Raw genomic sequence first — 11,818 nt, forward strand, 5'->3', positions numbered from 1 at the left:
GGGGACACAATGGCAGCCGCTGTGAAGCCAAGGAGGAGGAGGGAGGGGACACAAGGGCAGCCGCTGTGAAGCCGAGGAGGAGACGCAGGGTGAGGCCTGAAAAAATATACCACCAGCCACCACTGGTGCTAGGAGTGGTGATTTGGGGGGAATCGCAGCATTGGGATTGGGGATGAGGGAAAGGGATTTGTGCTAGGGGGGGATTTGGGGGTTTGTGTCCTAGAAGAGGTGATATGGTAGAGGTGAGAGGTGATTTGTTCTGGGCAGGAATTTTTTTTCTTTGGGGGAGGTAATTGTGCTAGTGTGGATGATCGGGGGGGGGGTTGGAGCTAGGAGGGGGGAGTTGTGCTGGGAGGGAGAGTTTGGGGGGGGGGAGAATTTGCTTTAGGAAAAGTTATTTTTTTTGGGGAGGGGTGTTGTGCGTTGAGGATTTGAGCTGGGAAGGGAGGGGTGGGTGCACAGATTTGTGCTGGGAGGGGGGATTTTTATGCTTAGAAGGTAAGCATGCAAATTGGAGCTCAGTTTTTTTCTTTTTCTTTTTGGGGGGGGGGGGGGGTTTGCTGACACATAAGGCTCATACATCTTGGGGGAGGGGACGCAGTTTGGTATGTTCGCCCTGAGCTCTATATGACCTTGTCCCAACACTGGGGGTGCTATTAACCATTTTTGCGTGTGTTCCCAACACGCAGTAGCCCTAATGGCATCTAACAAACGTGAGCCCCCCTGGCCTGGCTTTAAGCCCAGTATGGTCTTCCTTTAACCAATTTGTTCTCCTTTCAGCACTTCCAGTCCATCCTGCAGACCCTGGAGAGTCAGATATCTGCTCAGCGCCAGCGATTGGTGGAGACCCACTTGGGACGGGTGGTCGCCGCTCTCAATGACAACCGCAGGGCTGCACTGGAAAACTACCTGCCAGCTGTGCAGACCACACCCCTCGATGTAAGTAGCCCCCTCCCCCCCCGTCTGGCCCACCGGGAACATATCCTGCCATGTAATAATGACCTTCACCCAGAAGATATATTTTTCTTCTAGAGAGCCAACCTACAGGAAACCCTCTACAAGGTGAACTGTGGTCCCCTATATACTGACCTCTCTTTGTTTTGTCTGAACAGCCAGAGAGAGTCCTGCTGGCACTGAAGAGATACATACATGCCGAGCAGCGAGACCAGCGCCATACCGTCCGCCATTACCAGCATGTGAGCAGCGCTGAGCCCGACCGAGCTGAGACCATCCAGTTCCAGGTAAGTAAGACCCTTACAGATCAGTACATGGATGGTGGGGACCTCTCATAATGGGCACAGCGGGTGTACAGACTCAGGAACTCAGCTCAGGGATGGTGGGAACCCCTCATAATGGGCACAGCGGGTGTACAGACCCGGGAACTCAGCACAAGGATGGTGGGAACCCCCCATAATGGGCACAGCGGGTGTACAGATCCGGGAACTTAGCTCAAGGATGGTGGGAACCTTTAATAATGGGCACAGCGGGTGTACAGACTCAGGAACTCAGCACAAGGATGGTGGGAACCTTTCATAATGGGCTCAACAGGTGTACAGATCCGGGAACTCAGCACAGGGATGGTGGGAACCCCTCATAATGGGCACAGCGGTTGTACAGACCCGGGAACTCAGCGCAGTGATGGAGGGAACCCCTCATAATGGGCACAGCATGTGTACAGACCCAGGAACTCAGCACAGGGATTGTGGGAACCCCTCATAATGGGCACAGCTGATGTACAGACCTGGGAACTTAGCTCAAGGATGGTGGGAACCTTTAATAATGGGCACAGCGGGTGTACAGACCCAGGAACTCAGCACAAGGATGCTGGGAACCCCTCATAATGGGCACAGCTGGTGTACAGACCCGGGAACTCAGCACAGGGATGGTGGGAACCCCTCATAATAGGCACAGCAGGTGTACAGACCCGGGAACTCAGCACAGGGATGGTGGGAACCCCTCATAATAGGCACAGCTGGTGTACAGACCCGGGAACTCAGCACAGGGATGGTGGGAACCCCTCATAATGGGCACAGCAGGTGTACAGACCCAGGAACTCAGCACAGGGATGGTGGGAACCCCTCATAATAGGCACAGCGGGTGTACAGACCCGGGAACTCAGCACAGGTATGGTGAGAACCCCTCATAATGGGCAGAGGAGGTGTACAGACCCAGAAACTCAACACAGGGACGGTGGAAACCCCTAATAATGGGTACAGCAGTTGTTCAGACTCTGGATCTCAGCACAGGGATGGTGGGACCCCCTCATAATGAGCACAGTAGGTCTAAAGATCTGGGAACTCAACACAGCAACATGCGGAACCCCTCATAATGGGTACAGCAGTTGTACAGACCCGGGATCTCAGCACAGGGATGGTGGGACCCCCTCATAATGAGCACAGTAGGTCTAAAGATCTGGGAACTCAGCACAGCAACATGCGGAACCCCTCATAATGGGCTCAGCCTGCATAAGCTGCACAAGCAAGTCAATTTCTGGGCGGTGAGGTGATGACGGTCACTATTCCTCTCTCTGGCTCCCTCAGGTTCTCACCCACCTACGTGTCATTGAAGAACGGGTCAACCAGTCCCTGTCTCTCCTGTACCGGAACCCCCAACTGTCCCCCGAACTCCGTAGCCAGATTGGTGAGTATTATCACTCCCCTTTGTGTTAAACCTCTCAGCAAGTACCCCAGGTCACTGAGTGTCAGCTCTTTTGCAGAGACCTGGCTGCACACAGAGTGGGTTGGAGCCGGAGACCTTCTTAGCTCCACCCAGAAGAAACTGAGCGAAGACAGCGATTACCCCGAGATCAGAGTACCACCGCAGAGCTCCGCTGAGACATCCCAAGGAGAAGGTGAGGAGTTGGGAGGAACGATGCAAAGCCAGAACCCAAAACAAACCTATTACAGACCATACCCTGCAGACCCGCTACCTCAATAACAATACTGGGTTTTAAAGTACTACACTGGCCAGCAAGTACCAACGCACATTACTAATACCTATCCAGCAAGTACTGCAGCAGTGCTGAAGTCAGAATTTCCACTCGATTTTACTTGTAATCCATTTTAGCCAGGTTCAGCAGGTTCTTTAGAGTGCTTTTGGGTTGGTTTGTGGTCACTCCATAGTCTGGGATGGTCAGAGGGATGTCCAGGATACATTATAGGATCCCAATAAATTGTAAGCTCTACTGTAGGAATGAACCACCTCTTTAGGGGCCCCAAAGGCACCTACTGTATATGTGTATATATATATGGATGAATTATTTTTTCTTCAGTGCTAGCTACTTCTACATCTCAAATTTCCGTTGACAAGTGGAGCTTGAGGCTCTCTTTTAAACGTTTACCAGGCTGATCGTAACTGCTTTGGTGAGCAAAAACTTAGTTATAGAAGTCAATAGCTCAAGCTCAGGTTATACACAGTGCTGAACGAGTCCGAGGAGTGACTTTTCCACCTCTCCGCCCCTCTCTGCCTCCGCTGTAGGTCTCCATGCAGATTTTCAATTGGAGAGAGACAGTCTAAAAGCAGACCTCATCTGCTTTTTTCAGAAAACAACTAATATGACATCAGTACCTTTTTAAATTGACAAGCGGAGCTTGAGGCCCTTTTTTTTAGCAGGTTGATCTAAACTGCTATGGTGAAAAAAAAAATTGTTTATAGAAGTCAATAGCTCAAGCTCAGATTATACACATAGGTGAATGAGTCAGAGGAGTCACTCCACTAGTTACTCAATTAGAGAGAGATAATATCTGCTTTTTTCAGAAAACAAATAATATGATACCAGTATCTATTTCAGTTGACAGGTGGAGCATGAGGTTATTTTTCAAATGTTTACCAGGCTGAACTTAACAGTTTTGGTGAACAAAAACATGTTTACAGAAGTCAATAGCTCAAGCTCAGGTTATACACAGAGGTGAATGAGTCAGAGGAGTAACTACCCCCGGCCCGCCTCTCTCTGCCTCCTCTGTATGATTCAATATAGATTTTCAATTAGAGAGAGACAATCTAAAATAAAATATCTGCTTTATTCAGAAAACGAATAATATGATAGCAGTATCTTTTTCAGTTGACAGGCGGAGCTAGAGGCTATTTTTCAAATGTTTACCAGGCTGACCTTAACAGTTTTGGTGAACAAAAACATGTTTACAAAAGTCAATAGCTCAAGCTCAGGTTATACACAGAGGTGAATGAGTCAAAGGAGTGACTCCTCCCCCTTTTAGACTGTCTCTCTCTAATTGAAAATCTGTATAGATTCCTATAGAGGAGGCAGAGAGAGGCGCATCATCTGTTTTTTGTTTCCAGAAAGCTATTAATATGACCCCTGTGTCTTTTTAGTTGACAGGGGGAGCTTGAGGCTCTTTTTCAAATGTTTACCAGGCTGATCTTAACTGCTTTGGTGAACAACAGAAGTCAATAGCTCAAGCTCAGGTTATACACAAAGGTGAATGAGTCAGAGGAGTGACTCCACTGCCAGCCTGTCTCTCCCTCCTCTGTATGACTCCATATAGAATTTCAATTAGAGAGAGACAATCTAAAAGAAAATATCAGATTTTTTTCAGAAAACTAATAATATGATACCAGTATCTTTTTCAGTTGACAGGTGGAGCTAGAGGCTATTTTTCAAATGTTTACCAGGCTGATCTCAACTTTTTTGGTGAACAATAACATGTTGACAGAAGTCAATAGCTCAAGCTCAGGTTATACACAGAGGTGAATGAGTCAGAGGAGTGATTCCTCCCCCTGCCTTCCTCTCTCTGCCTCCTCTGTAGGAATCTATACAGATTTTCAATTAGAGAGAGACAGTCTAAAAGCAAACATCATCTGTTTTTTGTTTCAAGAAAAATATTAATATGACCCCTGTGTCTTTTCAGTTGACAGGTGGAGCTTGAGGCTCTTTTTCAAATGTTTACCAGGCTGATCTTAGCTGCTTTGGTGAACAACAGAAGTCAATAGCTCAAGCTCAGGTTATACACAGAGGTGAATGAGTCAGAGGAGTGACTCCGACCCCTGTCCGCCTCTTTCTGCCTCCTCTGTATGACTCCATATAGATTTTCAATTAGAGAGAGACAATCTAAAAGAAAATATCAGATTTTTTCAGAAAACGAATAATATGATACCAGTATCTTTTTCAGTTAACAGGTGGAGCATGAGGTTATTTTTCAAAAGTTTACTAGGCTGACCTTAACTGTTTTGGTGAAAAAAAACATGTTCACAGAGGTCAATAGCTCAAGCTCAGGTTATACACAGAGGTGAATGAATCAGAGGAGTGACTCCTCCTCCTGTCCTCCTGTCTCTGCCTCCTCCTTTTCAATTAGACAGTCTAAAAGCAAACATCATGTTTTTTTGTTTCCAGAAAACTATTAATATGACCCCAGTGTCTTTTCAGTTGACAGGTGGAGCTCGAGGCTCTTTTTTCAAATGTTTACCAGGCTGATCTTAACTGCTTTGGTGAACAACAGAAGTCAATAGCTCAAGCTCAGGTTATACACAGAGGTGAATGAGTCAGAGGAGTGATTCCTCCCCCTGCCTGCCTCTCTCTGCCTCCTCTGTAGGAATCTATACAGATTTTCAATTAGAGAGAGACAGTCTAAAAGCAAACATCATCTGTTTTTTGTTTCGAGAAAAATATTAATATGACCCCTGTGTCTTTTTAGTTGACAAGTGGAGCTTGAGGCTCTTTTTCAAATGTTTACCAGGCTGATCTTAACTGCTTTGGTGAACAACAGAAGTCAATAGCTCAAGCTCAGGTTATACACAAAGGTTAATGAGTCAGAGGAGTGACTCCACTGCCAGCCTGTCTCTCCCTCCTCTGTATGACTCCATATAGATTTTCAATTAGAGAGAGAGACAATCTAAAAGAAAATATCAGATTTTTTCAGAAAACGAATAATATGATACCAGTATCTTTTTCAGTTGACAGGTGGAGCTAGAGGCAAATTTTCAAATGTTTACCAGGCTGATCTCAACTGTTTTGGTGAACAATAACAGGTTGACAGAAGTCAATAGCTCAAGCTCAGGTTATACACAGAGGTGAATGAGTCAGAAGGGTGGCTCCTCCCCCTCCCTGCCTCTCTCTGCCTCCTCTGTATGACTCCACATAGATTTTCAATTAGAGAGAGACAGTCTAAAAGCAAACATCATCTGCTTTTTTTTCCAGAAAACTTTTAATGTGACACCAGTGTGATGTGTGCACCCTTTAGTTGTCAAAAATGTTTAACTTAAAAATGTAGCCCAAGCCATTAACCCTTCCTGGAGCTTTGTAAATTATTCATCACTCTCTTGTTACCCCCATTGCTGCTGCTCTATGATTGGTTGGGGTGATACTTTATAGAGCCTGAACTTCTTCTTCTCCAACTCTTCTGCTTTGTTCCCCCACTGACTTATCTCTCTCTCTCTATTTTCCTCGCTCTCCGGATTTTCCGGTCTCCCTTTCTTTTGCCTTTTTCGGACCTCTCAACAGACTCCCAGCAGATCGAAAGAAAAGGTCAGTAAACGTTTGATCGCCGTCCCCGATGAAGACGCAACATCTGTAAACCATTGATTCATTACCCAATCAGCAGGTCAAACTTCACAAAGTTGAATCACGGGTTGCTTGCGGGGCAGTTCGGGGCTCAAGGGGAAGCTGCCTTGGACCCCACAACAATGACTGATGCCCCCACGGGGCCAGCTTCCCTTTTTGCCCTGTGTTTAAAGATAGCCCTGCTAACTGACCTCTGTGATTCAAGCCTGTAAGGTTCCCATTGTCCAAGTCCTAGAAGTGTGTCTGTGTTGCCCATAGTAACCAATAGGATGGCATGTTCTTTTTTTTTTTTTTAAAGGGCCAGTCCACCCAAAATTTATATATAGGTCTTTGTGCTCCCGTTTATGTTATGTCAAAGGGCCAATCGACTCAAAAATGATATTTTGACATTTATGTTTAGCTGTTATTATACTTAAGTTGTGATGAATGTTAAGGCCAAATCACACTTGGGCATTGTGGCAACGCCGGCTAAAAGGGCGCAATACGTGGTCATGGACCTGCGCTATGGGTCTTTGTGAATTGCTCCCCTAAGCATCGTACAGTAAAGCCCAACACAACGTGCAGTGCAGCACACCACAACGCGTTCTGGTGCGCTGCATTGTCAAAAAAGGCTCATGCGCATTTTTGTCTCTGTTTTGGTGCACTGGCAGCCCACTCATAATAAATGTGACCACCCTAATGCAAGGTACATAAACGCATACCGAATGCACGTCGATGCATCACTGCGCCACAAGGAAACGCTTTAGTGTGAATGGGCCCCTAAAATTTACTGGTTGAACTTTATCTGTCTGTTTCCTAATCAGTCTATAATTTCCTATCTCCCCCCCCCCCCCTCCTCTAGGTTCCGCCATCTGGGACTTGTACTCAGACTTCCCCCCCAGCGAGAGAACCCTGACCTTCCCCAGCCAGAAGGTGAGATAAGAAGGCTTATTCTACAACAGCCAAGAATACTAATATAGAGACCCCTGTCCCATCCAATCAGACTACACCGTTCATCAGTTTAGAGCAATCGGAACAATGAAAGATGACTTCTGATTGGATGCAATGGGGTTGTGGTTTACTCATCGCTCCCTGCCATATTAATACCGTGACATCTGTGTCTTCTCAGGATAATGCTTCAGTAAAGCAAGTCCATTACCAGTCAGAGGACATCCAGCGTGATGAGTTGGTAAGGGATCTCCGCTCCTGCCCCCTGCTGTCCATTTTTTGTAGTACACCCACTTATTGGTATGAAAACAGTGGCATGGTACTGTAATTTATAAATATTAGTCATTAGTAATATTATCATTTATATATATATATATATATATATATATATATACACATACACACACACTATATATATATATATATATATATATATATACACACATACACACACTATATATATATATATATATATATATATATATATATATATATATATATATGCACACTATATATATATATATATATATATATATATGCACACTATATATATATATATATATATATATATATATATATATATATATATATATATATATATATATATACACACACATATATACATGATGATGATAATATTATTAAATTATAGCACCATTTTTATGAATAGATACATGAAGAAAAGTGGTATCTATAATTAAGATATACTGTTTACATAAATATTCTTTCTCTCTGAAAATTATTTGCTTTTTTAATTTAAACTTTAATATTTATTTTCAAAAATGATAGCTCTAACTAGTATTATAAACATTAAAATGTGTATGTGTATATATATATATATATATATAAAAAAAAAAAAATAGAAACATAAGCACCAATATAACATTTTTTTTAATATAGCTACAAAAAAGAGACATATATACATTTTTATTTTTATATTATATATGTTATATATATATATATATATATATATATATATATATATATATATATATAAACATATATAATATAAAAATAAAAATGTATATATGTCTCTTTTTTGTAGCTATATTAAAAAAAATTATATTGGTGCTTATATTTCTATATATATATATATATATATATATATATATATATATATATATATATATATATATATATATATATATATATATATATATATATATATATAATGTATATACACATTTTAATGTATGTAATTAAAGTTTAAATTAATAAAGCAAATCATTAAATCATTTTCAGAGAGAAAAAATATTTATGTAAACAGTATATCTTAATTATAGATACCACTTTTCTTCATGTATCTATTCATAAAAAATGGTGCTATAATTTAATAATAACATTATCATCATCATCATCATGTGTGTGTGTATGTATGTATGTATGTATGTATGTGTATATATATATATATATATATATATATATATATATATATATATATATATATATATATATATATATATATATATATATATATATATGTATATATATAATAAAATAGAAACACAAGCACCAATATTAATATATTTTTTTAACATAGCTACAAAAAAGAGAGTTTTATATAACTAAAAAAAAAAGCAAAAAAGCCATTTATTTAAAAAGTTACAAAATATTTTTTACTAGTATTATTATTATTATTATTATGATCATCATTGCTAAATTTTTTTATAGTCCTAAATAGTTCTAAAAAATTTTATAGTCCTAAATATTGATAATAATATGATATGTTAACTAAAAAATAAAGGTACATTTATTTAAAAAAGTAAAATTATTATTTATAATATTATTATCGTTATTGCTAAAATTTCAGTAGTCATAAATAATACATTTTAAAAATATGTAATACTAGAAAAAGCTATCATTATTAAAGATAAATATTAACATTTAAATAATAAAGTAAAAAAATGACAAAGAAAAATAATATTTATGTAAAGAGTATGTCTTAATTATAGATATAATTTTTCTTTGTGTATCCATAAAAAAATAAAAAATAGAAACACAGGCACCAATATTATTAAATTGTTCATAAATATTAACGTTTAAATAATAAAGTAAAAAAAATTCAGAGAAAAATAATATTTATGTAAAGAGTGTGTCTTAATTATAGATATAATTTTTCTTCGTGTATCCATAAAAAAAAAAAATAGAAACACAAGCACCAATATTATTAAATTGTTAATAAATATTAACGTTTAAATAATAAAGTAAAAAAAATTCAGAGAAAAATAATATTTATGTAAAGAGTGTGTCTTAATTATAGATATCATTTTTCTTATTATTATTATCCATAATAAAATAAAAAAAATAGAAACACAAGCACCAATATTAATAATTGTTTTTTTTTTAACTATAGCAACATTTCAGGTAACAGTAACAATAATAGTCATATTATTACTCATAATTATTATATTTATTACATTGATTTCTCTAGTTGTATAATAAAAATGAGAAGGAGAAAGGAAAACGAATGATTACAGATCATATTAGCGACAATAATTATTATTTTATATACTATTAGCCGTGGTTATCGGTAATCAGCAGTGATATTCTTAATATTTCAGTTTTGTTTTGTTTTTAATCATCTTGATTTTTACTATTTTATAAATAAAGAATAAAACATTAATTAATATGTGTTGCAAAATAAGGTACCTGTACCTATGCTATAGATCATCTTTGTTTATAGATATTTAACCCGATTTTATGATTTATTGTCTTATGTATATTGTATTACATTTGTACAATGACGTTGCTCTTTCTTGTTGGGGTCCTTTGACCATGATTGGCCTTCAGCAGACACCGGCACACACGCCGCATCACCATGACAACTTAACATAATCGCTCTATAATTGGGCCCTAACGCAGTAATAATCCCTTTCTGCAGGAACCAGACACCCTGGTCCCCTTTAACCGAGGAGCTCTGATTGGCCTGTTGGTGGTGGCTGTTGCCGTGGCGATGGTTATAATTATCAGCCTGCTTCTGATCCGGCGCAAACCCTACGGGACCATCAGCCATGGGATTATCGAGGTGAGATCATCTTTGTGCCCCGCGAGTTCCAGTCTTTGTCTCGTGTCCCGTCCTACGCCGACTAGCCAAAGAGGCATTCAGTGTCCGTCTTCAACAGTTTGTATATTTATTGATTGGCCCTCCTTTACCGTGTGCCCCATTTACACATTAAAGGAAACCTATAATAAGATAGATATGGAGGGGTTCTATTGGTGCCTTCTCCATCTGAAGATGCTGCTTGATCCTGGGTCTTCCGTTCTTTGTTTGGAACGAGAATGCCCATGAGGAGGTCAAGCTTACCCTGACTTTGCTGGATGCATGCTACCCTGTTTCCCCCCAAAATAAGACCTAGCGTGATTGTCGGTGATGGCTGTAATATAAGCCCTACCCCCCCCCACCCCCCAAAGAAGCCCTAAAGTCCTTGTAGGTCTTATTTTCAGGGCAGGGCTTATTTTCGGGGGAAACAGGGTAGGGCTTATATTGCAGCCATCACCGACAATCACGCTAGGTCTTATTTTCGGGGGAAACAGGGTTGTTCTGGGTCAATGTCACAAAGTACTGAAGGCAGAGGCGTCCTCAAAAGAAGGTCAGCTATGGCCTGCAGTTCAGGCTACTAAGTATGCAAGGTTTTATTAGGGCCTCTATTGTCCCACAAAGGAACCTACCCAACGGGGTACAAAATAAATGGAAACAGAAGCTCTAACCCAGCCATTCTCAAACAAGTCCATGGGACTCTAGGTGTCTGCATAGTTCTTGGGTCAACATCCCTTGTCATAGGTGGCTGCATGACACCGAAGATCTGTTTAACTGTCTATAAGGGTGACCACTAATGTAAGGGGTATTCTTCCCACTGACCCCAAACATAAGGGGCATTCTTCCCACTGACCACCAATGTAAGGAACATTCTTCCCACTGACCCCCAACAAAAGGGGCATTCTTCCCATCAGCAACCAATGTAAGGGGCATTCTTCTCATTGACCACCAAGGGGCATTATTCCTACTGATGTCCAATGTAAGGGGCATTCTTCTCACTGATCACCAATGTAAGGAACATTCTTCTCACTGATCACCAATGTAAGGAACATTCTTCCCACTGATCACCAATGTAAGGGGCATTCTTCCCACTGACCCCCAACCCCCAACATAAGGGGCATTCTTCCCATTAGCAACCAATGTAAGGGGCATTCTTCTCATTGACCACCAAGGGGCATTATTCCTACTGATCACCAATGTAAGGTGCATTCTTCTCACTGATCACTAACGTAAGTAACATTCTTCCCACTGATCACCAACGTAAGGAACATTCTTCCCACTGGCCACCAATGTAAGGGGCATTCTTCCCACTGACCACCAATGTAAGGAGTGTTCTTCCC

At 40.5% G+C, this 11,818-nt stretch overlaps 1 protein-coding gene across 2 annotated transcripts in view; it reads left to right on the top strand.

Annotated features, from left to right (window-relative positions):
• The window catches only part of APLP1 (amyloid beta precursor like protein 1), an 80,418-nt gene that overhangs the window by 64,845 nt on the left and 3,755 nt on the right, over positions 1–11,818 (top strand). The window contains exons 9-16 of one of the 2 annotated variants that reach the window (XM_077456382.1): positions 781–939; positions 1,113–1,241; positions 2,541–2,640; positions 2,717–2,851; positions 6,455–6,478; positions 7,356–7,426; positions 7,623–7,682; positions 10,323–10,466. In XM_077456382.1, the coding sequence (XP_077312508.1) occupies positions 781–939; positions 1,113–1,241; positions 2,541–2,640; positions 2,717–2,851; positions 6,455–6,478; positions 7,356–7,426; positions 7,623–7,682; positions 10,323–10,466 (822 nt within the window). The remainder of the gene's footprint in view (positions 1–780; positions 940–1,112; positions 1,242–2,540; positions 2,641–2,716; positions 2,852–6,454; positions 6,479–7,355; positions 7,427–7,622; positions 7,683–10,322; positions 10,467–11,818) is intronic. The other variant, XM_077456383.1, reaches the window with a different exon arrangement.

Source organism: Lithobates pipiens, unplaced genomic scaffold, assembly GCF_037356315.1.
Source record: "Lithobates pipiens isolate NorthernLeopardFrog02 unplaced genomic scaffold, aLitPip1_a1.2 Scaffold_27, whole genome shotgun sequence".
Lineage (NCBI taxonomy): Eukaryota > Metazoa > Chordata > Amphibia > Anura > Ranidae > Lithobates > Lithobates pipiens.